The 27851-nt window shown below is 41.2% G+C and overlaps 1 protein-coding gene and 1 long non-coding RNA gene across 3 annotated transcripts in view; one reads left to right on the top strand and one right to left on the bottom strand.

Moving 5' to 3' along the window:
* Positions 1–287: 287 nt before the first annotated feature.
* Positions 288–24266, bottom strand: LOC142471706 (trypsin inhibitor ClTI-1-like). Of its 2 annotated transcripts, XM_075578276.1 has the most exons (4): positions 24152–24266; positions 21322–21359; positions 4771–4883; positions 288–486 (listed from the first exon to the last, which is right to left on the bottom strand). In XM_075578276.1, the coding sequence occupies exons 1-4, from the start codon at positions 24198–24200 to the stop codon at positions 441–443; spliced, it is 246 nt and encodes an 81-aa protein (XP_075434391.1). In that variant the 5' UTR covers positions 24201–24266; the 3' UTR covers positions 288–440. The 2 variants fall into 2 exon arrangements, 1 of the variants encoding a protein (XP_075434391.1); XR_012789542.1 differs by lacking the exon at positions 4771–4883 and having other exon boundaries at positions 24152–24253.
* Positions 1000–27851, top strand: part of LOC142471727 (uncharacterized) — a 74443-nt gene continuing 47591 nt past the window's right edge. Inside the window, exon 1 of the long non-coding RNA XR_012789543.1 lies at positions 1000–1237. This is a non-coding gene — a long non-coding RNA (uncharacterized LOC142471727). The remainder of the gene's footprint in view (positions 1238–27851) is intronic.

Here is a 27851-nt window from a genome sequence, read left to right as displayed (position 1 = left end):
TTTCTCAGATTTTGAATTTAGCCTGTGACTTTCAAGGCACCCTAAAAAATGCTGCGTGCAAAGAAAACTTTGGTTATTTGCCTTTGAACATTCATACATAAAAGGTACTTAAAGTCTATTAGCTTTTGCAATATTTACAACTGTTATCTCTTCCACAGCAAAGTATGTTTCTTATTTTAATTGTGATAATATTTTTCAAAATTGTAGCCATACATTTATTACAACAATTGCATACCGTTGATACTATTGCTAGAATATCATAATTATATCAACAAACAACATGGATGTTAGTTTTATATCTGCATATTTTATTATGTTTGTCAATCGAAATGCCAACAAGAAATTAATATTTTTTAGCTAATATCTAAGCAGTTATCTGAGATGAGCATTATCTGAAAAGGGTCAACATCTTGATTTCTTCACAGATTGAATCCACTGCATCAGCATTCGCCCGCCGATTCAATCTGAATATCCTGCCCACTGTCTCTGTAAATAATAAAAAAAAGGTGTTAGAATGTTAGCCATTTTGTACCTGCATTTTCTTTAAAACACTCCTACTTCAAAAAGTACTACAAAGAAGTCATAGTATAAAAATGTACATGGTCACTAAGCAAACAACTTGTGCAAGGCTGCACTTATAGTGCTGGCGACAGCAACGTGACGGCAATGCTGATGTCACGCTGCAGCCGCTGGACAAATCAAATTGAAGTGACTTCCAGCGATCGCGACCAAGCCGTCGCGTCGTGCCTACTATAAGTGCACGCTGTCGCCATTTATGTCACCGTCGCTGGCACTATAAGCACAGCCTTAGGGGGGTCAAACTTACAACCTTCAAATAAGCAAGTATTGAAAGCTACTGTAATAGACTTTGCAAGCGCTGAGCTGCTGCACATGGAACCTGCAGCTGTACCGCCAGTGCGGGGTTCTATGGTAGTTGGCAGCAGAAAAGTGATTGTTGGAATTTGAATGTGGAGATTGTCAGTTGATGGGAAAGGTCAGACAGAGTGAGAGAGCATCAGCGAGGAGAATAATAACAGTATACAAATAAAAGTTGGATGATGAAGATTAAAAAGGCTAAACAACTAAAACTATCAAGAATGAACAATAAAGAGAGACAAAGAGCCCTGTGCACAGAGGAAGAATGACTGACAGTATATGGACCGAGGCAGAGGATAGAAACAGCAGGATTGTCACCAACGCACAGTACTGATAATGGACACTGAGAGAACAAATTAAGGTGGGAGTAATAAGTTGATAGGGTTAAGTTATACGTTTAAGTTGTACTGAATTTAATAGAAGTTTAGTTATTATAATAACATTAATAGATTTGTTTGGTTTATATTTAAAATGAAACTTTCTTTAAAAAGTAAAAATTAAATATATTTAATGGGGGTACAGAACCAGCCACCTGGTCAGATCCATATTACAAAATGCCCCCCATTGCCCCCTTACGTAAATGGTGTTCATTTGTGGGTTAAAAAGTATTCAATATAACTGAAATGCTTGTAAGTTCTTGCAATTTTGGTAATTCTCTGCTAGTTGTAAAATGAACAACTAAATGTGTGATAATTCATATTTGCTTCTGGAAGCTATTGTTGCTTTAATATGATGAAACATTGTAAGTACTCTTTGTGTATAGGAGTGATAACGGACTGAGCGCATTATCAATATCTTACTTATATCTATGGTGCTATTCTTTATTATTGCAGTGAATGCTTTGGCTCAGTATTAGAAAGTTGCAGGAGAGTTTACACTTTTTTTATAGGGTCCCTCACATCTGCAATATATTTCAGTAGGACGATTGGAATGTAAAACTAAGGTGATACGGATAGGACAGAGCTGGGAAACTGGTAAAACCAAGGTCAAGATGAGTAATATATTTTGGTTAACTAGGAGTCAACACTCTGTATAATTGGTTAGGTTTCCAGACCACAGTCTCAGTTAATTTTGCCTCTTGTATCACATTATGTAACTATGTTTGTGCTTATTTCACCAAGTAAAAAGAAATCTGATCATTTTGAGGTTTTTTTACCCGGTAAACTGTTATCAGAGTAAATAGAATACAGGGTGAAGAGAGAGTTTAGCAAAATCGTGCACAAATACATTGAAATTTTTGGTTTGTGGGCTACGTCAGTTATTTCTTTAATTAATATAAAATTTAGAGGGCTTCAGTAGTTTTTCAGTTGTTTCATTAAACAAAGATTGATGACCTGGATGGCAGGAACAAGGAGAGCATCGCTCTGCGAGAAAAACCAACGTCGAACCAGACAGGAATTGCTGATAAAAAAGTAAGTTTATTCTCAAAATGGAATCACTCGCAACATTTCTGTGGCACAAACGAAGTCCTCTAATGCATTTCACACATGCTTTATTGTGAAAAGCATTAGAGGACTTTCTTTGTGCGACAGCAATATTGTGAGTGACTCCTTATTGAGAATACACCTAACTTTTTATCAGCAATTCCTGTCTGGTTCACCGTTGTTTTTTCTCTCAGAGCGGTGCTCTCCTTGTTCCTACCATCCAGGTCATCAATCTTTGCTGCTTTTCTGGAGACACACACACGCCCATGGAGCTTGTCCAATCATCGGTGCAGTGAGTACAAAGTTTCACAAGGTGATATGGCTGTCTCACATTTTAACCTGGTCTGTAACTGTTTCATACGCTCATAATATATATTTTCTTTAACTGTGCATGCAATGTCTTGTATATAATGTATACCTTGTTCATTTATGTAACTGTACTTGTAACCATGTATTATTTGTTTTTCTCTGTGCCCAGGACATACTTGAAAACGAGAGGTAACTCTCAATGTATTACTTCCTGGTAAAATATTTTATAAATAAATAAATAAAATATAAGCTGACTGCTTAGTCTTATTTTGTTCATGAACTGTTTTACATAAGTCTGGTTCAAAGGGGGATATCAACTATAGTGGAGAGAGTTGTTTGGGATGTCCTGTATCCAACTTGTACTGTGTCCCAACTTCTCAAAAGTACATCTCCTTCCCCTTCTCCTAGGCACAGTGTTTGATTAAACCTCAGTGACTTTGAATATATTATTGAATTACCAGTTTCATAAATTATACATTAGAGGGCACACTGTCACCAGACAAAACAATTACCTCTACTCACTCTGCACCTGGACTGTAACCTTATTACTCCACAATACTGAAAACACGGACATGTATTATTTGTGATTGCAATAAGAATATGCTTCTAGCTCAAGACTTAGGGGCCTATGCAGAGAGCAGCGAATTTTAAAATTGGCGAATTTATTAAAAAGTAGCTTTTTTGGAGAGTTTTAGGGGCTTATGCAGAGAGCAGCGCTATTTCGAAAATCGCCATTTTTTGGAGAAAATCGCGCAGAAAGCAGCAGAAAATGGCGAGTACCGAAAAACGCGCCAATTTTTCTTTTCTAGTTATAAAACTCGCCTCGCGGCTGGCGAGAACCTCAATCTCGCCAGTTTTAAAAATATCCGTATGCAGAGAGGCGCGAACGGCATCTAGCGGCTGTTCGCGCCAATAAAATGGCGCGATTGTCTCAGTTTTAACTCGCCAGAAAAAACTGCTGCTCGCGGCCATTGCAAAGGGGAAAAAAAAGCCACGAATTTGTTTTAATACATTTCTGAAGCGCGCATCTCGCCAATTTAAACTCGCCACACGCATCCATGTTAAACATAGCAGAATTCGCACTTTTCTGCATATGGAGATTAAAACTCTCCAAAAAAGCTACTTTTTAATAAATTCGCCAATTTTAAAATTCGCTGCTCTCTGCATAGGCCCCTTAATCTCCATATGCAGAAAAGTGCGAATTCTGCTATGTTTAACATGGATGCGTGTGGCAAGTTTAAATTGGCGAGATGCGCGCTTCAGAAATGTGTTAAAACAAATTCGCGGCTTTTTTTTCCCTTTGCAATGGCCGCGAGCGGCAGTTTTCTCTGGCGAGTTAAAACTGAGACAATCGCGCCATTTTATTGGCGCGAACAGCCGCTAGATGCCGTTCGCGCCTCTCTGCATACGGATATTTTTAAAACTGTCGAGATTGAGGTTCTCGCCAGCCGCGAGGCGAGTTTTATAACTAGAAAAGAAAAATTGGCGCGTTTTTCGGAACTCGCCATTTTCTGCTGCTTTCTGCGCGATTTTCTCCAAAAAATGGCGAATTTCGAAATAGCGCTGCTCTCTGCATAGGCCCCTTTGTGTTTCATTACTCTTGGATTTTCTTTAAACAAGCTGCCAAATGTGCCTTTTTGGATAAGATACTGTAGAATATGACCCTAACCCGTAAGTGTTTGCCTGTTTTATATTGGAAGGACTAATCTTAAAGCATGTTAGCATACTGTATAGTATTCTCTTTTTTTTCTAAATGTTGATACTTGCTTAGTGTTAAGTAATTCAGCTGCAAGGAGGTACAGTTTAGTGTAATTTAATATAAAGTATTACTATTGTTTGTTTATTTATAAAGTGCATGAGAATGGCATGTAATGTTACCTACACTACTGTTTTTACAATACACTCCTCCTAAAATACTACCCGAAAATGTGCATTAAAATAATAAGTGAAACACTTACAGTAACTGAATATTTTAGTTCAAGTGTATCCGAGCAATTGTAAAGTAAATAATTAAGGATTTGGAATCTCATGGCTCTGAAGAGTACACTTAGAAAGGTACACTGTATTTAAAATTGGATTCATTGCAATGAAAATGATACAACTAATCTATGGCTGAAGAAGGGTACAGTAGATTTCAGGAATAAAAAAAGCTTAGCTGTACCTTATGATATGACAGAGCACGCATTCATTTGCGTATGTTACTCCATCTGTGCCACAAAGAAAAGCAAAATTTCTTGGGCATCCTGACCTTGTATTATACGTATCACAGTTTGGCTGTGGTAAAACAGATGTAAAATACTGAAATTATTGAAAGATTTTACAAAATTCAGACATTCATAAAAATGAAAAATAATAACAACATTTCTCTATTACTTACAGTACATAAATTAAACAAAAAGAACCATATATTTCTCATTTACTATTTATAGTATATTATCATGCCCATTATAATCTGGTAATTTATTTTAACATGGCAAGTACAAACCTAATCCTCCCCCACTACTAATTGGTCTGGATCGATCTAACCCTTGAGCTCTGATTTGAGTCACAATTACTGTCTTTCTTGATAGGCACCCAGACTTTCACATTTCTGGATGGAGACCGGGCATCTATGTGATTGACAGATTGTGGAGACATCTGGGGTAAAATAGTTCTGGCATTTCCTAGTAAGCTATGAAACCCTGTGACCCATGTCTTGGTAAATTGTAACCATGTCTAGCATCTGTGTTGCTCCCTGATTGCTTCTACTGAATTAAACCTTGCTTATTTAACCCTCTTGTTCTGTCTAGAGATTGGAATTCCGATGTAAACAGTCTGGTCTCCCGTAACAAAAGTCAATAATCTATACGTAAAACGTAGCCTTTACTCATATTAAACAACTAAGATGTCACAAAAGCTGAAGGGAGAAAAATTGTATTCCCTTCCCTTTAACTAGGGCAAAACAACTTTCATAGCGGACACTGGATCCTAATGCAGAGGGGCAAGTGATGCATATTCAATGGTGCATTAGACACCTTGCATCTATATTCATCTGTGATATGGATCAATGTTTTTAGCATTAATTGTACTATAAAGGTTGTATACCTAAATAGAATGAACTAATAAAGCCAGACACTAAACTAGATTAATATGTTACTCTATTTACTTCTAGCCTGGCAATACTAATATGCATTTGAGCATTAATTTAGTCCAAACTTAAAAGTACTAATGAAGAGTAGAGTAATATGTAAATTATAATAAAATATTCCTGCTTAGTTGTTTTTTGTGGCTGTTCTGTCACTGATACTGTAGGTAAATATCAGCATGCAATCTGGGCACTTTAAAAAACTATTTGAATGAATTCAGTAAATAAACAGCCATACTAACTATGTTTTGGTCTTAGAATCAGACCTGATGAATTTATTTATACAATGTTTTAACAGGAAGTAATACATTGAAAGGTACCTCTCGTTTTCAAGTATGTCCTGGGAACAGAGTTATGATAACCATACTGTACATGGTTACATTAAATGACCAGAGATTATACAGTCAATTTACAGATATTTCATGGACAGTTAAAGTTGTTAAAATTGGGTACAGGGAATAAAACTGCTTGTGAGTTTAAGATTGAAATGGAACAACATCATTAAACATCAGCAAATGGCAACAAACGGCTCACACCCTTTAGCTGCACCAAAGGCTGTCCACCTTTGGGGAAACTCAGATGTAGACTGAAGGGGTTAAGATTGAATGCAGCTGTGGTTTCAGATTCCTTTGTGCTCCTGAAGGTCTGATTCTAGGACAGAAATATCTGTCATATGGCTGTTTTTTTTACTTAATTCATTAACATTGATTTTTAAAGTTCCCAGATTGCTAACTAATATTTACATGTGTATCCATGTTGAATTGTGAGAGACTTTTACTATTGTGCTTGATGCACTCTTTTATTTTAATTGATTTTCAATTTTTTATGTTTTTTATTTGTGTGGCAGATTTTAATTCATTGTGGTGGCTCTCACACTTAAAAGGCATAAAAGAGATTTACACCAATTGCAGTGAAGCTAACCCAAAAAATAGTACTTATACCACTGAGGTCCTAGTCAAATACTACCAGCTAGCATACTAAGAAATAAGTGTCCATGGGGGTTCCCGGTCACCCTCCGTGTTTAGGCCTTCCATCCATTGCCTGTTTAATGCATGATAAGATCTTGTTTGCCTTTGCAGCTACTACATGACTTTGGGCACTATTTCTAAGCCTGATTTTTACAAGCACTCTTAAATTCTTCTCCATCAAGGATTCCCCCAATTTATCCCCATTTAATTTTTAAGTCGCCTGTTTATTATTGCTTCCTAAATGCATAACCTTACATTTATCTGTATTAAACCTCATCTGCCATTTACCTGCCCAAGTTTCCAGTCTCTCCAAATCCTTCAGGAGAGAAATTACACCCTACTCTGATTCTTCTACCTTACACAATTTAGTATCATCAACAAAGATGGAGACATTGCTCTCGATGCCAACCTCAAGGTTATTAATTAACAAGTTAAAAAGCAGTGGTCCCAGTACCGATCCCTGAGGTACTCCCCTCACGACCTTAGCCCAACCTGAACAAGTTCAATTTATGGCAACCCTCTGTTGTCTGTCCTTCAACCAGTTTTCAATCCAGGTTCATATATTTTGACTGAGTCCAATTTGATTTATTTTGTTCACCAACCTCTTGTGTGGAACCGTATCAAAAGCCTTTGCAAAATCTAAGGTAAGTAAATAGAAACAAGTTCCAAATAACGGTGCTCAATACACAAAAGAAACATATATTTCAAATAAAGTCCTTAATAAAGCACATGGTTGTGTGTTGGATAAGCTCTAGTTAAGCCTGGTGAGATTGTTAGAACCAGTGCATGTATATATCATATGAGGGGTATATATGGAGACAAATAACTGTGATGATGAATGATAATCCAGTAAGAGTGCTCCACTAGACAATAATCCTCTAGAATCGCACTGATAGTGGTCAGCTTCTCCCCAACCGAATAATGGAGGAAATATACTACTCACATGAATGTCAGCTTATCCCTTTTGCGTGCATCACGCCAGTCAGTAGTAGAAAAGGAAAATCCAAGGATTGGAGCGGAGCACAGCTGAGAAAAATGGGGCTAACACCAGCAAAAAACGATTAAAAAGTTATATTGTAATGATCATGGTATAATGAGAACATCAGATGAACACTCTGACGTGTTTCAGGCAAACGCCCTTTATCAAAGAGTCTCTCTCTCTTTGATAAAGGGCGTTTGCCTGAAACACATCAGAGTGTTCACCTAATGTTCTCTTTATACCATGATCATTTATCGTTTTTTTGCTGGTGTTAGCCCCATTTTTCTCAGCTGTGCTCCGCTCCAATCCTTGGATTATCCTTTTCTTTTGCAAAATCTAAGTAGACCACATCAACTGCATTACCCTGGTCTAAATTCCTACTTACCTCCTCAAAGAAACAAATAAGGTTAGTTTGGCATGATCTATCCTTCATAAATCCATGCTGACTATTACTAATAATTTTGTTTTTGTTTGTACCCTTCTGCTCCACATGAGGTTTCTGGTCTCCCTGACCTCGCCTTAGGACACCTGCGTTATGGTTTGACAGGCGCGCAGAGGTCTGAAGGCAGTTCAAAGTGCCCACCGACAAGAATATTAGATTAACATAAAATATAAGCATTAAGACTAAGTACATTAGTGAACATTCAAAGGGTAAATATATGGGTATAAGTGAAATGAGAACAGGAAATAAATAAATAATAACACACATTAATCAATAGTGATGATGGATGATAAGTTCTACAATAGCGAGAAATAGTATTAACACCAGAAAAAAAACATAAAAAATCCTAATTTTATATGAAAACGTAACAATCTATATAGGTAAAATACAAGAAGTATAAGATAGCATTATAATAAATAGCATTATAAAAAAATGGGAGGTCATAAGAGTAATAAAAAGACACATGAAAAACTAATAAATGAGACTTTAAAATTACACATGGGCCCCTATTTAAAATCATACTAAAAAGGCATTGATTTCAAAATCTATGATGACACAAAAGCTGAAGGGAGAAAGCTTGCATTCCTTTCCCTTCATATGTGGCAAAAAAACTTTCATACCGGACACTGGATCCTAATGTATAGGGGCAAGTGATGAATTTTCAATGGTGCATTTGACACCTTGAATCTGGCTTCATCTGTGATACTATTCAATGTTTTTTTTTTTAACTTGTATTTTTTATTTTTGTGAAAATACAGCATATATACATTTTATTTCCAGTACTGTGACATGCATTATTCATATCTCTTATGTATAACAGCTGAGCGCAAACATTGTCATCAAAACATAGTTATAAGTATTGACATAATCTTAAATAATAAATAATCATAAAGTAAAGTTAGGTGGGGGGGGGGAGGGGAAGAGGGTGGGAGGGGGAGGGAGGACGGGATGCCGCGACTCTGCTCATCGCCTCCGAGACCGATGTCTAGTTTAATTTGTTGCTGCTGGGTGGGCTACTCCATCACCGGAGAACGCATCTAGCTACTATTAAAGCAAAACGGTGGAACTCTCCACCCCAGGGATGTCTGTCTGGGCCAGCCAAGGCGTCCAGACTTTTAGGAAATTTTCGCCAGTGTCATTGACTAAACTTGTCAATTTTTCCATCTGGCATATGAACCAAATTTTGTTCCGAATTTTGGGGATAACAGGAATTTCACTTTGTTTCCATAATGCTGCGATCTCGCACCGCACGGCTGTAGCAAAATGAGCTATTAGTTTAAGAGTTGCCTTTGAGAAGCCCTGTCGTGCTCTTCCCAAAAGGAAGAGCCCGGGGTCAAATGGGATGTCGAGGCCTAAAAGCCTCTGAAGCCAATTGATGATTTTTTTCCATAGTGGACTCAGCCGGGGGCAGGACCACAGCATATGTAACAGATCAGCGGGTTCTCCACACTGTCTAGGACAGAGCGGAGAACTACCGTGTACAAATTTGGATATTCTAAGCGGGGTGAGGTACCACCTCATTAGGACCTTATATGCGTTCTCCTTTAATGTTGTGCAAATCGAGCTCTTAGCAGCTGTTGTTGCTATTTGTGTCCACTCGTCTAAATCTAGGGTCTCCCCTAAGTCTGTTTCCCATTTTAGCATGTAGCCTAGTTTATGGGTGACTTTAATTCCAGAACCGATCACTTCTCTATACATCTGCGATGTGAGTCCCTTCGTATTAGTCTCATTCAGACAGAGCTTTTCGAAAGTTGTCAATGGTGGATATGGGGTTGAGTTGTTGTAAAAGGCTCTGATCTGGAGGTATCTATAGAATTCTGATTGTGGGATATTTTTCTCTTCTCTAATTTGTGCAAATGATATGAGTTTGTTGTCCACCACCAGATCTTGTAATCTCATAATATTATGCTGTTTCCAAATTTGAAAGTTAGCGCTAGGCATACCCGGAGCAAAGTGTGGGTTACCCCATAGGGTTGTCATCAGGGATTTTTTGGACGTAAGTCCGCATCGAAATTTGGTAACATCCCAGATTGCTAATGAGTTGGTCATTGAGGATAGCGGCTGAAGTATAGCGGATTTTCTTGCTATTTTTGGAGTCCATAATAGGTTGCTTAGTTCCAATGGGGAACAGGCTTTGCTTTCCAATGCGACCCATCGCTTCAAATCAGGGTTTGTTTGCCATTGGGAGAGTTGACATAATTGGGCCGCTCGATAGTATGAAATTAAGCAAGGTACTGCTAAGCCCCCTTCTGTTGGGTGTTTCATTAGGGTCTGACTATTTATTCTAGGCTTTTTGCCTCCCCAAATAAATGTAAAAATGGCGGATTGTAGATCTCTAATTTCCTTCAAATTTAACGGTACTGGGAGGGTTTGGAATAAGTATAAGATGCGTGGGAGAACATTCATTTTTATGCTATATATTTTTCCTATCCAAGAGATATTGAATTTCGCCCACCTTCTTATATCCTCCTTCAGTGCTTTAATTAATTTGGGATAGTTTGCTTTATAAATTGATTTATATTCACTTGTAATAAATACCCCTAAGTATTTAATTGCCTTAGGTTGCCAGCGAAAGTTGAAGTTTAAAGAGATCAGTTTTTCTTCTGGTTTTGGAATGGTAACGTTCAGGGCTTCTGACTTTGACTGGTTTATTTTAAATCCTGAAATTTTGTTGAACTTATCTAATAGGCTGAAGAGGTTAGGGAGGGAGGTGAGTGGTTTAGACAAGACCATTAGCACATCGTCAGCATAGAGGGCTATTTTGTGGGATTGATTATCTAATTTGAGACCGGAAATATCCGGATTCTCTCTCACATGTGCCGCTAACGGTTCCATGCACATGGCAAAGAGTAAGGGCGAGAGGGGGCAACCCTGTCTCGTGCCACTCTTGATCTTAAATATGTCCGAGGGGTAGCCTTGGTGCATCACTTTGGCTGTCGGACCAGAGTACAGCGCCATAATAGCTGATATTAATTTATTCTCGAAACCAAATGCTCCAAGTGTAGCTTTTAAGTATGCCCAGTCGATCCTATCAAAGGCCTTTTCTGCATCTAGACTTAACACCATAATTTTTACTTTTTGCGATTTGGCTACTTCTAGCAGATCAACGATTCGACGGATATTATCTCCCGCTTGTCTATCTTTAATGAATCCGACTTGATCTGGGTGTATTAGTCTAGGTAGGATCTGACTTAATCTATTGGCAATCAATTTAGCATAGATTTTAATGTCCGTGTTGATAAGCGAGATAGGTCTATAACTTTTACAATCTAATGGGTCTTTGCCAGATTTATGAATTACGGAGATTGACGCTTGGAGCATGTTTTCGGGGAAGGGTTGTCCTGCCAAAACCGCGTTGAACATTTTGAGCAGGTATGGGGCCAAAATTTTGCTGAATTTTTTATAATAGAGGCCCGAGAAGCCATCTGGACCCGGGGCCTTCGAGGTCTTAAGGTTGTCTATAACTAGATCTAGCTCTTCTATGGTAAAGTCGAGACTCAGTCGCCCTCTCTCCTCAACCGTCAGCTTTGGTAGTTTTGAACTCGAGAGAAATGACTCACGAGATCGTTCGGTATTTTGGTTATGTACTATTTTATCCCCATTATATAGTTTCTCATAGAATGACTTGAATTCTTCAACAATTACAGATGGATTGCCAGAGATAGAGCCCGAGGATCTTTTAATGGCTTGTATACTATAATTAGGGGGTCTGTCTCTCAGTTTGTTGGCGAGCATAGTATCTGGCTTATTTGCTTTATCGAAAAATTTCCTCTTTGACCAATTCAGGGACATATCAGCCTGGGATGTTAATAGAAGATTTATTTCTATTTTGGCATCTCTTATTGGTTTGAGTAGGTTGGGGTTATTGGATTGTTTATGTTTGTCTTCTAGGGTTTTCAATTTAGGTTGTAGTAAATTTAACTTGTATTCACGTTCTCTCTTTTTTCTAGACGCTATACTAATAAGTGTGCCCCTGAGCGTGGCTTTATGAGCCTCCCATAGGGATAGATAGGAGTCTACTGAACCATCGTTCAGTTGGAAAAATTGCTCTATTTCGTTGGCCACTAATTGAGCGGTGAAAGGGTTCTTTAATAGGGCTTCATTAAGTTTCCAGTTTGCTCTAGGTCTGTCCAGAATTAGCTGGGTGCACCGTAGCTCTATAGGCGCATGATCTGACCATGAAATATCATGGATCCCTGTATGGGAGATCTGCGGGACCAGTCTGCTAGAGATAAAGAAGTAATCGATTCTGCTATAAGTTGAATGCGGGTGGGAGAAGAAGGTATAATCCCTGTCGTGGGGGTGTTGTTCCCGCCATATGTCTAGCAGTTGGTTTTTTGCTAGACCCCTACGTAGGGCCTTTGGGATAGCCTTTGGGTAACGCTGAGTTTGATGTGACCTATCGAGCTTGGGATTTAGAGCTAGGTTAAAGTCTCCTGCTACAATTATGGGACCCTTGGCAGTTGTATGTAGTTTGTTGAAAAAGGTCGTGAAGAATTGTGGCTCTTGGATATTGGGGGCATACAGTGTTGCCAATGTTAGTGGTTGATTATTTAGGGTGCCTATTAGGATTAGGTATCTGCCTTCCTTATCTTTGAGGGTTTTCTCTAGATGGAAAGGGCATTTATTGTGAAAGATGATGGCTACTCCTCGTTTTTTTGTAGTAGACGAGGAGGTATAGAATTGTCGGAAGTGTTTGTCCAGGTATTTTGGAGTGTTCTTAGAGCTAAAGTGTGTTTCCTGGATTAGGATAATGTCCGCCTGCTTTCTTTGATAGTCAGTACAAGCTACCTTTCTCTTGCTTGGGCTATTGAGGCCTTTTACATTGTGAGATAATATAGTCAGCCCCATGGTAAGATGTATTGGAGGGCTAGTGTAAGTGGGATCTGTGTGTTATACAGAGTGGTGGGGTGTGGTACCTGTACATCCAGTGTCTTTGGAGCGAGTGTGTTGCAGAGGCGGTCATTGATCTCGGACAGATGTCGCGGCATTCCGGTGGGGAGGGGAGGGGGAGGAAAGGAGACAAAAAACATTAGTAACATAAACAACAGTGGAGAACCAATAAGGGTCAAAGACTCTTGTGGATCTCTTGCCTTTGGGAGGGCAAATTGCCAGCAATTATCTGCACAGCCTGTGCAGTTGCCCCTGGAGTTTGGGGCATGCTCCTCCCAGAGGACTTTGTGGCTTGTCCTATAATAAGCTAGGACATGCCATGTCGGCTTCATGACGATAGCCAGGGAAGGGAGAAGACTCCCCCTCGACTTTTGTGGATGAAAATACAACTAGCGTGAACTTTGCATAACAACAATTTTTTTTTTTTTTTTTTTTCCCCATTATTTTTATTTTATTTTTTATATGGGGATAAGGTAACCCAGAGACCAGCCAGGCGGACGCTATGGTGGATGTCTGCATTAAGGGGACGGCTACCTGTCAGGAGAGTAGTTCCTCATAGGGAGGGATTTATACTAGGGGGGTCTCAGCTGTGGGATCAGTGCTCTTACGATGCTAAGAAGGGCATTGATAATGTGGAGATCACTAGTTAGCACCTCTAGCTCACAGTCCCTCCCTTGCTTGTCTTCCCCAGGTATCGCACAATATATATATAATACAGGCGGCAGGGGGGGGGAGGGGGCGAACCATGACTCTCTTTCTATATAGTGGCGGTCATGCCCCGTGTCCCGTCGCCCCCACCCCACCCAACCCCCTCCGATAAACACTGACCCACCCCCCTCATCACATTGGGTGTTCTGTGCCACTATGCCCATGGGTGTGCACATTCCCCCCAGGACTAACGGGAAGTCCTTTGTGATGACGCCTCCATGACGCCGCAGGATCAGCTGTCCACACCGAGGGGTGAGTTGGGCGTGGATATGGGGGGAGAAGCGGCCGCCAGATGCGTCAACCGCATATATCGGGACTCTTTAGTGTGCCCCCTGTAGGGAGTGGGGGGCGCCCCCGTCATCTGTGTCTCCCTCTTCTGCAGTGCTGCATGGACCCTTCAAGATGGCTGCTGGCCGCCTCCGAGTGCAGAGCGCTTCCGCGGGGGTAGCAAGATGGCCGCCGTCTCAAACCAAACTTTTGAAGGTCCCAACTTTATGGACAACGTGGATGGACAAACGAGCAGTCCAGTGGTCGTGCCGCTTTAAGGCTCAACTGGTTGTTGCCGGACCTCAGTTAAGGGCCATATCCCGTGACTTGCTGCGTTGGCGAGTCACTCGGTTCCAGCCCGGCTCCGGGGAGGCTGTTTCTGCGACTTGCAGGTGCGTAATTTGTTCCTTGAGGCCCAGCTTCACTAGAAAGCGGTCTTGGTCTTCAGGGGAGCGTAGTATGTGTGCGGCTCCATTCTTTAGGACCTGGAGACCGAAGGGGAATACCCACCGGTACCTGATCCCCTTGTCTCGGAGGAGTCTGGTGACCGGGCCAATGGCTTTGCGCTTAAGCAGGGTAGTCGGTGAGAGGTCCTGGAAAATCAGGAGTTTGATCCCCTCAAACTCCACGGATCCCTTTGCGCGTGCGATTTGGCAGACTGCTTCTTTAATTCTAAAAAAGTGTAGCCTTGCGATGATGTCTCTCGGGGGATCGTTTGGCTGGGGCTTGGACCTGAGGGCCCTGTGACATCTGTCAAGATGGAGATCCGCTTCAGGCCTGTCGGGGAACAGGCTTGTCAGCCATTTTGTGAGGAACTCCTCCGGATCAGCGATCTCCTCAGGGACTCCTCTCACCCTGATGTTGTTGCGCCGATCGCGGTTTTCGGCATCTTCTTGTTTAAGCGCAAGTTCATTTATTTGTGCCTGCAAGTTTGTGGTCACTTTTTCAGTTTTGCGGACCGCTTTGATCGTTGAATCTAGCCGCGTCTCTACTTCGTCGGTTCTGGCGCCAATTCCGGCAATGTCTCTGCGAAGATCAGAGAGTTCAGAGTGTAAGTGAGATTTTAGTTCATCACAGAACTCTCTCATGATCCTGCGTGTCATAGCTTCCGTGGACCGGAGTTCTGATTGTTCCATAGGCGGATCATCCTCAGAATCAGAAGTGACATGCGGTGGTGAGGGTCCCATTCTGTGGGTGCGGGCCGGATCAGTTTTATTAAAGTAGGTAGTGAGAACTGCCTTGGTTTTGCCCGATTTTGTTTTGGCTTGCATCTCTGTATGCTCCTATCGTGATTTAATCCCGTTTTGTGGTGTTCACGCTAGTTTTAGTGCACTTTAAATGCTTCTAGTCTGGCGAGGGGGAAGGAGCTCTTCACTCACGCATCCATTCCCTTAGCCTTCGCGCATGCGCCTTCATTTCTTTATTTTTTAATCGTAGGTAGCCAAGCATTGGGGAGCTCCAACGTCAGGGGAGGTTTTTCTGCACAGTGGCTGTATATATATATATTTTTTCCTTTTTTTTTTTATTGTGAAGATTAGGGCTGGGGAGAGAGTGTGTTGGAATACAACTCAGAGCCCTGTTTTTCAGCTTTTCTGTGGTGCATATGCTTGTGTGTTACTCAGGCTGGTTAGTTTTTGTGTTTTGGTGTTTTTTATTTATTTATGTGCCTGGGGGGAGATATACCTTTAAATCCAACCTGCGGCGGCCATCTTGGATTTCGCCGACACGCAGGCTGGAACGCAGAGATCCAGGCAGCTCCGATCCTGCTGTAGCAGCTGTAGCAGCTGTTCTCAGCCCCCCTCCGCACCACAACAGTGCAGGCAGATCGATGGCAGCACAGGGAGGCCGGGGGGAATAGCAGGAAGGCGCGCTGGTCAGATTTTCTGCCGGCCGGGAGAGGTAAGGGCTGCGTGCAGCTACAGAGCCATGGCGGCCATGTTAATTAGCCTCCAGTCGCACCCGAGCCCTCCGCCACCCCCGCAGACCCCACAGGTAGTCTCAGACCCCAGTAGGGACGGCAGGAGGCGGGGGGGGGGGAGCGCAGGACCACGGAGCAGGAAGGCGCGTTCTGACGGACCGCTGGCCGGGGGAAGGTATGACCGGTACTCAGCTCTCTCTCCCTCACAGAGCAATGGCAGCCATTTTGGGTGCCATGTCCCGCTACTCCCTCACTTCTTCCTCCAGAGCGCGCAGGGGGAGATATGCTCAGGCGGGGGACAGGCTGCAGCACTCGTGAGGAAGGGCGATCAGGCCCCGGGGGACTGAGGCTCAGGTGTGGGTACAGCTCGCAGCACCCGTGAGCCCCCTAGGTGGAATGGCGCCGAGTGACAGGGGTGTGTAGCGCTCGGGAATAGGGAGACAGGCTTGGCAGTTGACAGCTCTGCTACAGCCGAGACCCGTGGGAGGAGGGGTGTCCAGGAAGAGAGATTTTCCTAATTTGGGTTGGCAGGAGTGGGAGGCAGACCAGGTTCCAATTTAATTGTTTAAAGGGGGGTTGGGGGGACAGATCTGCGAGTCAGCTCGCCTGTGTATTCTCCAGGGTCTCAAGAGGAGAGGGCAGAATCCAACTCACGTTTTTTCAGCTCTGTTCTTATACTTTTCTGTTCTGTGATAAAGTCAAATATGTTGTATTTTGCATCTGTGTGTGAGTGCCTGATTTTATGGTTTTATTGAGTGCCTGTTTATCCGTTTGATACTGCAGGGCCTCGTGTCTCTTCGGCCTACAGTAGGTTTACATGCAGCCACACCATCTAGGCCCCATAAGTGGGTAATTTCCCCAAATATAGTCCGATTTGATCAAGTCTCAGTTTGTGGTGATCCCCAGCTCTACTACACTCTAAATCTGTGTCTTTTTTGGTAATTAGAGCGACGATGCCCTGTGATGGATAAAGCTTGTGGTTTTGCTATCCAGGAGCTTAAGCACTACACGTCCATCTTGCCTGAGCTCCAAGCCACGCCCCCCGATACTATTCAATGTTTTAAGCATAAATTGTACTCTACTGTGTATATACCTAAATAGAATCAACTAACAGAAACACACACTAAACCAGGCCTGCACAACATACGGCCCGCGGGCCGCATGCGTCCCGCCTGGCCTCTCTGTGTGGCCCGCGATGACTCCGGCCGGGCGCCAGTTAATTAAATAAAAAAAAATGTTTTAAAAAAAGTTTAAAAAAATGGCGGCGATTCATCCCACCCACACCCCTCTCCCTCCCTCTCCGCCCCCGGGTTTTGCGGTGCGCGGGGGCAGCAGCAGCAGCAAGGACTAGCATGCGGCAGCCATGAGTATTTTTTTTTTCAATAGCAGGATGCCAGGGGGCGGGTTGGAGGTCAGAGCATGCCGGGGGCGGGGCTTAGTACCGGGGAGAGGATGTGCTGATCTAAGAGGTGTGTGTGTGTGTGTGTGTGTGTGTGTGTGTGTGTGTGTGTGTGTGTGTGTGTGTGTGTGTGTGTGTGTGTGTGTGTGTGTGTGTGTGTGTGTGTGTGCGTGTGCGTATGTGTGTGTGAAAAACGGGCTCGTGGGGGGTGACATGAGGGGGGGTGGGCTGCTGACATGAGGGGGGGATGTGCTGCTGACATGTGAGGGGTGGGTGGGCTGCTGACATGTGAGGGGGGGTGGGCTGCTGACATGTGAGGGGGGGTGGGCTGCTGACACGTGAGAGGGGGGTGGGCTGCTGACACGTGAGAGGGGGGTGGGCTGCTGACATGTGAGGGGGTGGGCTGCTGATATGTGTGGGGGGGGGCTGCTGACATGTGAGGTGCAGGGGGGAAGTGATCTGAGGTGCAGGGGGGGAGAGAGTGTCATATTGAGAGGAGGGGGAGAGAGTGTCATATTGAGGGGAGGGGGAGAGAGTGTCATATTGAGGGGAGGGGGAGAGAGTGTCATATTGAGAGGAGGGGGAGAGAGTGTCATATTGAGAGGAGGGGGAGAGAGTGTCATATTGAGGGGAGGGGGAGAGAGTGTCATATTGAGGGGAGGGGGAAAGAGTGTCATATTGAGGGGAGGGGGATGATGATGATGATGATAGGTGATGATGATGACGATGACGATGACGATGACGATGAAACCCGTGCGGCCCAAATTTTTTTCCTTGGAGCAGTTTGGCCCTTCTCACTTTACGAGTCGGGCAGGCCTGCACTAAACTATATTACTATGTTGCTTTATTGACTTCTAGCTTGGCAATACTTGTAAGCATTTGAGCATTAATTTAGTCTGAGCTTAAAAGTTCGAATGAAGAGCAGCATAATATTTATTCTATAATAAAATATTCCTGCTTAGTTGTGTTTTTGTGGCTGTTCAATCACTCTCTTTTTGTGTCCAGAATATTCTTATCCCTTCATTGCACCATACCTTGGTTTGATTCTACGATGAAGCAAGAGTTCTCTCACTGGTTAGTTTGCTCATCCTTAGACATGTTACATTGTGGTATCTGGTGTCTGCTACACCTGTACCCCCAAATAAAGTAATCTATGCTCCATGTGGTGAGTTACCTCATAAATATATACATTTTAATTATTTGAATACTTTATATTTTTGTGTGCATATTTCCAAGGTATCTCAAGTGTTTTATCAGATATATCACCTTGTGAAGATAAAGGCCAAGCAGCTTAGTAAATCCAGCCTATTATTTCTCATGTAATTATGTGGGATCTTTATACATCAATCCATTCTTTATGTTAAAGTACACATGTAGCAGACATTATTGCACCCAGTGGTGTGTGCTAGCCTTGTCCCTTTTTTTAGACAAGGCGATTCACTTTACAATGGTATCTTCTCTCACTCCGCATTGTCCCCCTCACCCCCCTCACCCCTTACTCCCACTGCAGTTCACCACTGGGAGCTTTAATGGCTGTTACATCTGTAACATATTTAATATTTTGGTTTCAAAACGGATACTTGATGAAAAAGGATATACATGTAACATAGAAGCAGGTATACACTTTTTTCAGCTTTATGAATACCAAAGGCAAGTTATAGCCTTATCTAAAAGGTAACTACAAAATATAAATATTTATTGTAACAGTCACAAAACTAAGGAATATAGAGTCCAGAATCAAAAATGGTGCTCAGCTAAAGAGTACTCATAAGCATAAAATGCAGATAGGAGCTTTTATATGCAATCTGGGTGGCTTTTAATTGGGTTGTGAGGCATATGATTAGAAACTTTCACGTGTTGACACAATAATAGAGATTTCTTAGCCTAGTGAGACAACCACTGAACTCACAATAATGGCTTTCATAAAGAAGTTCAAGAATTGTCAGAGAGCAGGACAAGATGATATTAAATGCCCAAAGCCAGTACTTTTAAACCTGCCTTGGTTAAACCTTCCATCCTCCATGAGTCCTAGCCAGTCCCATATGTGCTGATCCTTAGCAAAGAAGATCCAGAGTAAAAGGGTAAAAAAACAGATCTTTATCCAAAGCAAAACATCACAAGGGGGCCCCGAAGCAAAAAATGTATTGAAGTCTCATGGACATAATGACAACAAAATGCGTTCCACCTACGAATTTCGTGGTACAAAGTGCTTAATCAAGGTCTACACTTTGATAAAGCGATCTTGTGGCATGAAACACGTAGGTGGTGCACATTTTGTTGTCCTTTATGTCCATGAGACCTAGACTTGGATTTCCTAGAATCTGAGAACTAGAGTTGGATTTAACTTGAAATCTAATAATTCTAAAAAGCAGGTATGGCAACCATTCAGGTATACAATTTCTACTGGACAAATATGCTTTAAGCTCATCATAGTGATGTATCACTACTGTACAGTATGTGTACTTAATGAAGGGGTAATGGCCCCCAGTAAATGTGCGCGTACTGCATTTCTGCTAAATAAAGGAACACATATGTTTGAGTAATAATATTTATTTGAGTGCAACAGATCCATTACTATTTGCTTGGTGATGTGGTGCATCCTGCCTATAAAAAGGAAACATTTTACACCTTGGATAAGCAACCTCTTACATACATTGTCCAGAAGGAAGCTGTGAATGATTTGATGTGAGATTTCCAGGACCTAGAATAGTTTGTCATTCTAGGGATTATTAGGACTAACCTTGGATATATTTGCAAAATAATACAAGCTATACTATATTTGTATTTAACTAATATTTAACTCTACATCTCCTGATCAACACAAACCTGTCCGTTTACTAAGTGCAGTCATGTAAAATTCCATGATACAAAGGAAAAACAAGTATATAGTGCGCTACTTAAGTGGTCCTAAAAAGTGGGCAACCCAAATAAATATCAAAGGGTAATCAAATATGATATAAAACACCCAACCTTAATAATATAAATAAGCCTGTGTACATGAATAAAGATAAGTACATGACCTTAAATAAGGATATATAAAGAGAGCGTTTGCAGCTGTAGAACAAGGATGGCTGAGCAACCCACAAGGCTACAAGAAACAGATGACAAAAAACAGTGCACAACGCTCATAGTGTATTCAATTTTAGTAAAAATATGTAATAAAAAGGTAAATATTCTGCGTACATCAAATCAGACATAAGCGAGCATGTGTTACCAACACTGGAACCAGTCGCGGAGTAAGCAGTCTAAGGCATATATATATATATATATTTAAGCTACTCTGGTTGACCAAGTACCTTCCCCCTACTGTTCTTAAGAAAGTTGTAACCCCAAATTCATTAGTGTCGCTAACGTTGAGAGAGACAAGGTATCATACAGGGCTGCTGTGCACTGGCAAGCCCTGGTCCTCTTCCCTAAGGGGGAGTGAGTGATTATGTTTTCCCCTGGTCCTGCTACAGCGCTAGGGAAAAGCAGGGACTGCTGCGGGGGCCCTTGACCCATAGTGGAGGTCAAGGGACCATCCTAAGTTTGGAGCTCAGATCAGTGGCTGTATTCGGCAGGGCTGCCTTGATACTGTGGTTGCAGAAGAATAAAACTGGTTCCAGTTATCTATCCCTCCCGCCTGATCTGTAATCTTTCTGGTGGGAGAGGAAACTGTTTCTACTGTGGGAGATTGCTTCCATACATCTAAAGCCTACAGCAGAAGGAGGCACTCTGTAACATGGAGTAAATGTCAGGTATATACCCCAGAAGCCTGTCCTGCAGTCCACACAACCATCGGCGGACAACTCTGCATCCTGTGTGCCATACACCTGGTAACAGGGGGATCTCCCATTGGTTGGGGGAAACACTGTTACATTACATTACATTATATATATATATATAAATATCTTGGTGAGCTTGTTAAGAATCTTAATCAAGAATGACAAACAAGCTGCTGAAAGATTACTTTACTCGGATTTTATTTATACAGTATGAAATATGTAAATTAAAGAAACAAATATTTATACTTACAGGATCTGCACCTTCAATTTCAGGAACAGACCATGTTACTAGAAAGGAAATTAGAGACACAATTTGATAAAAAAACAATGGGTTGTATGTTTTGACCTTTTCTATTATTTAAATGCTATTACACCGAATAAAGACAATCTTACATCAAGCAAGCTGCTCCTCTTCATCTTCCTCTTCTGTATTTTAGCTCTGTTAAGCACCACTCATAGAGTACTGGCATAACCCAATAAAAAAAAGCAAGTTGTTGTCATAGATCATATTAAGTGCTAGTGTTTTTGTTTTGTGTTGCACAAACACTAAACCCAATTAACTATTTGGGGGTTAATAATGTAAGATGAACTATCTCAAGGAAACTCCCATTGAAGTCAATGTATGTTCTGTTGCAATAGTGCCCAGATTGGCACTATTGTGGTTTAATAAATAACCTGCTATGATGCAACAGATTTTTATTTAATATACAGTTTTTGGGGGGCCAACTACACTCAGAGATAATATTTTCACATGAATCCCTATATAATTTAATGATCTAATCATTTAACAATAACTACATTTAGCATTGATTGAACTTGATGGTCGTGTCTTTTTCAACCTCTTATACTATGTAACTACTGTATGTATTTAAAACCAGAGACAGAACAGGAGGAGCCACCCTCCAATCAGCTAAGACCAGCTGAACAAGAATTGTAAAATACAGGACACCTACAAGCTCATATTGAACCCCCAAAATAACCACAACATATATATAAGCATGTAAGTGTCACAGAGGAGTGCTACTGAGCATGGCAATATATATTTAAAACCAGAGACAGAACATGAAACACAGACAGAGCTCAGTGCACATCCAGTGAAACGTATACACGGTACAGTGCCTAAATATATATGTATAAATATCTTTTGAATAAAATGGTCTTTTAGTTTAACATTTTGGCCAAAGTGTTGTAAGCCCTTGAGCCACTATACGGCAGACCACATCTCAAGGGTACCTAACACTAATATAAATTCTTAATAACCTGTGCATTACCAGAAAGAATGATTTATAATAAATCTGTCAAAATTAGTTGTGTAAGAAGCCAAACCAAGCGCTTGTTTCAATTATCTCCTTAAGGATTTTGAGATTTTAATCACAAGTTTTTGGTCAGAAAATACTTTTAACAATTCGATTTGTTTTCAAAGGCTGCTAAATACCCATTTAACAATGCACTATAATTTGTAATGTATATTCCAATTAAATAAACATCACTTTAAAGCCAATCAGTGTTCCAATTAAAAAATGTAAAGAAACATTTATATTAAACTACACTCAAACATGTTTTTTTTGTTCCTAAGTAGATGGTGAATATTTATTTATTCAGATACCCCTACTTCAAAGGTTTCCCTTTCTGTTTCTGCAGATATATAGTATGGGAGTCCATAATTACAACAGCTACTATATCTGATCTGAAGTGGGGTAAAATAGACATTACTGTATATATCCCCTTGTATTGTGTAGCATATATCTGCGAATGGCAAGTATGAGCATAAAATTCTGTAGTACTTTTGCAATGTTAGTGGTGTTCAAATGTCCACTTAAAAAAGAAACCAAACACAATAACAAATCTAATCAGCTTTAGGTCAAAATAAATTTGGCAATAACTTGTAATGTAATTTTAAATTTTACATGACCTGTATGATATTTGCAGGTAATTAATGTTAAAGAACATACATCTGAAAAGAAGGCATATTCTATTCTAGACACCCACAGTATAACACAAAACAGGAAAAGTCAAATCTTATCGGTACATTTTTTGATCATTACTGTACCTAAATAAAATAAAACACTATTGTTGATTTGAGAAACTAAATGTAGTAAAGTGAAAAGAAAACAGCTATAAAAAATGTTGTCCTGATTATTTATTTATTTTATTCTGTTTTCAGAAAACAAATCTTCAATCTGATTAATATGTTATCTCCCCTCCATTCCAATCAGACTATATATTATACTAGTTTGCCCTTCAACTTTTTACTTTGCATCAATGTTGTTAACCTTTCACATACTGAGTCCCAGCCTTTTTATTTAAAGAAGCAGCTGCATCAGACCCTGGGAAGAATGAAAGAGGCTTTTGCTGTTCTCTGAACCTTCTTTTTATTAGGTATTCCACACTCAGGTGTACAAGAACCAGTTCCCCTAGTGTGATGTCTCCAGCCACAGCGTAGCCAGCAATATCTGCATTAGAAAGTTTGCATCCTTTCACTGAAGTTCCCCAGACACCCTCATATCGCATAGCAACAATAAGGCGTGCTGAAAGAGAACCCAGGGAAAGAAACCCCCTCCCTTTTATTACTGGTTAATTAGGACAAAACCAAATAAAGTAAACCACACAGGGGAGTTGTCACCCAAAACTTACACAATTAGCAAACATAATACACTTCACACAACATACAATTTTCTATACCAAGCCCTAAAAAACAGTACCTTTCACAAACATCCCATGCATGTCTTTACTCTGCAAAATAAATGACATTCAGTATCACTTACTTTAACCCCCCCCATACCATGGTATAATCTACCCTGAATGGTATGCAGGAAGAAAACACCCTTTTCCTTTTTAACAGAGACTGCCCATGGCTGTGTAACATCAAACTGTGTTTAACATTAACTATACCTGCATTATACTGACTGACCTCAGGACACCACATTAAAGGTTAGTAAAGTTTCAGATAAAGGAAACAAAGAAGATCGCTGGACCCAGTAAAAAGCAAAACAGAAAGAAAGAAAGGTGGTGCACTTGATGCCAAAAAGCAAACATGCATTTAACTTAAACAATAGTATAAGCAGCCCTGTCACAAGTACCTGTTACGATCATGTAGATAAGCATAGCACAGGAAAGATACAGCTTCATGTTTCAATTGCTTCGTCGCTGTCTCAAGACGTTTTGTACTCAGAACCTGTGTTGCTGACAGCTCTGTATTATAGAACTGTTTGTCAGCTCAATATATATTCTTCCTCTGCCCATTCCATTGGACAAGACCCATGATACAATAATAGAACACACCAGCTGGCGCCTAGCCAGAACATTTAAAGTGTTTGGTCATTTAGCGAAGGTAAGGTCCGCAAATGTAAACAAAGATAAAATACATGCACATTTATTAAAAATACAAATATATGTATGTTGTTAGGTACAAGAAAATCCATAGTAACATTGTAATACACCTATCTTTATAGGCTATGTATCGTAAAGTACCCTAACACCAGTTTCTAAGCATGATGAGACAGTGAAACGATATCACTACATAAAACACAGCACAAAGCATTAACAAAAACTATTCTATAGGGACTATAAAAATAATTCAACAAACCAAAAATGATAAAGAAAAAAAATCTTTCTTTTTCAAGAAATGTGTAGCAGCAAGAATTATTTAGAGAAATACATGGCATTGGTGTGAAAGTTAATCACACATAATGTAAAGGGGCTTTCTTATACTGTACAGTACACAGCATTAACTAGTAATGTAATGTGAACAAAAGGTAATTTAAATCATTTTCTACCAGGGGAGTCTAATACTAAAAGTAAATATAGATGGCATGTTAAATTATTTTTGCTTTTTTAATTTCCTCTTAAAAGTAAAATAAGTAAATGTTACCAATTTGGCCCGTTTCAACGTTTTGAAGGTTTTTGTCAATGCTGCTGGAGGTGTTTGGTGTCCATGCTGTGCTATCTAAATGCTGTAACTGGAATTTGATGCCAATTTCCAGTAGAACTGCATGTATAAAAAAGGTTTAACTTTTATTATATATTATTTTTTTTTGTTAAGCATCTACATATTCCACAGTGTGGTGGTATGGGGTATAGTGATTTGAGAATTACATAAACAGAGTTACATACAAATGTAAATATGGACAAATATGCACAAACAGATTCAAAGAGAACCCTACTCATGAAAGCATACAATCTAGAGGGAAAGGTAAAGTGACTACTCATTGTGGGATGGAGTATACATCAGATTGCAGTATTGACCAGCTAGACAGCTGATCCCATTAAGGAGACCAGATTGCAAAGGGTCAAGCAGGAAGTTGGAAGAGAGAAAGTGAATAAACGGTTGAATACAAGTCATTCAAGTAGCTTGAAGGCAAAGGGAAGACTAGAGATATTGCTGTAGTTAGAGAGGGAGGCTAGGTCAAAAGAGGGTTTTTGTAGACTGGGCATGATGAGTGTATGTTTGAAAGAAGTTATATGTATGAATATCTTTATTTATATATTGTACTGCACCGACACACTTTATTCGAGCAAATACCCGGTATGTACCTGGCAGATACCTGGAATGCGCCACTCCTCACCTCTGACAAGCCCCGTTGCATTTGCCTTCCCAGCCTGGGTTCATGCCTGGCTGATGGGCGGCTGATCTGTTAAATGATAATGATTAGGATTTAATAGGCTGCAATGCTTCGCGTGTCTACCAGATGGCATAAATTCATGAATTGTAATGCAGTATATATATATATACTGTGCAGTATTGCAGCCAGCGGGAATAAAATGCTTCAATCCCTGCTTGGAAAATAACTCAATGCACTCGGGCAGAAAACAGTCACAAACCTCAATACACCCGGGTATACCCGAATTCGTGGGACTAGCCAAGCTCGAATAAAGTGTGTCGCCAGTGTAGCAATATTAATATACATAGCGCTTCACAGCAGTAATACACATGACATAATAATATAAATAACAAATAATACAAATAACACATAATGGGAATAAACCCTTCAGATATAAAAGTAACATTCCGAAAAAGAGTGCAAGCCCTGAAGATCTTACAATATAATTTGTAAATAGGAATAATGTACAGAAATACTACAGTATGAAGGTGTTCTGGTAAGTGCTTCTGCAATGGGCCAAGGTCGATGTATGAAGTGTATAGTATCGGCCACAGAGCTACCGGTATGCTTTGTTAAGGAAGTGGGTTTTAAGATAGGTCTTAAAGGTGGATAGAGGTTGCTATTCAGATATTGAAGGGAAGGGTATTCCAGAGGTGTGGGCAGTGAGTGAGAAAGGTTTAAGGCAGGAGAGGGCTTTAGATACAAAAGCAGTAGAGAGAAGACATCCTTAAAAGAATGCAAGAGTCGGGATGTGTAAAGTGAGAAATTAGGACTGAGATGTAAGGAGGGGCAGTAGAGTGTTTATCCATAAAAGTGAGGAGGAGAATTGAGTGCGTGATACAGGATTAGATAGGAAGCTGGGAGAGGGATTTCAGCAGGAGAGTCGCTGAGACAGATTTAGGAAAGAGTAGAGTGATTCTGGCAGCAGCGTTTAGGATAGATTCTAGGGGATACCGATGAGAGGCAGGAAGGCCAGACAGCAGGAGGTTACAGTAATCGAGAAGGGAGAGAATGAGGGCCTGAGTCAGAGTTTTAGTAGTCTAACAACAGAGGAAAGGGCATCTTTGTTATTTTGCAGAGGAAAATGTGACAGGTTTTAGATACGTTTTGAATGTGAGAGGAGACTGTAAGAGAGGAGTGGCGTGTGACCCTACTGGGTGTATGACAGAACTTCCAACAATAATGTGGAAGGAGGTAGTGGGCCCAGATTTCAGATGAAATATGAGGAGCTCTGTTTTTAACATGTTGAGTTTAAGGCCGCGCTTATAGTGCGCGTGATGGGGGCGCGACGGATGACGTCACCCGTCCCCGCTAGAGAAAGTTGTAATTTGCTTTCCGGTGATGTCGCGGGCGACCAGGTCTTTGATTTGTTCAGAAGTTTTAACAGGTGACGACAGCCTCTGAAAAATCAAATTTGAACGGCTTCACAAATTCGTGCCGCCAGCGCTTACTATAAGCGCACACGACAGAGGCAATACATTTGTTTTGCCGCGACATAACGTCGCTGTCGCCGGCACTATAAGCAAAGCCTAAGTCAGCGCAGGCTATCCTGGATGATATCGCAGAGCGACATTCAGAAACGTTGGTCTGTATAGCAGGTGTAAGGTCAGAGGTTGAGAAGTAACGTTGTGTGTCATCAGCATAGAGGTGATATTTGAACCCCAAAAATGTGATTAGGTCACATAGAGGGAGTGTGTACAGAGAAATGAGAGGTCCCGGGTGTGAGGACTCTGGGATCGCGGCACCCGCGCCCTGGTCCCTCCTCACCTTCATTAACCCCCGCTGCCGTGGCGCGCGGTCCTCGCTGGTGTCACTTACCTCCGGCGGCTCTGGGGGTTCCCCGCCGTCCTCTGCGTTCTCGCGCTCCTGCGGGATCTTCCCTCTCTCATGCGGCTGCTACCGTTTACGAGCGCGCGCCCGTCTCTGTTACAGAGCACGCGCAGGACTCTATTAATTTATTCACTGCTCCTGCAGTGAGGCTCCGCCCCCAACACACAAACAAGGATCAATCAGGCATAAAGACTGCTCACCTGTATCCTCCTTTGGACAGCCTATCCAGGACAGCTCCATGCACTCCTCCAGGCCTGCCTCCTCTTCCTATTGGTCAGCCACACTTTATATTGCCTGTCCTGCCATTCAGTCATTGCTCGACATAGTTCCACTAGGATCACTATTCTGG

The sequence above is a fragment of the Ascaphus truei genome, chromosome 1 (assembly GCF_040206685.1).
Source record: "Ascaphus truei isolate aAscTru1 chromosome 1, aAscTru1.hap1, whole genome shotgun sequence".
NCBI lineage: Eukaryota > Metazoa > Chordata > Amphibia > Anura > Ascaphidae > Ascaphus > Ascaphus truei.
Note: the sequence above shows the minus strand (reverse complement) of the source record. Positions and strands in the feature narration are given on the sequence as shown.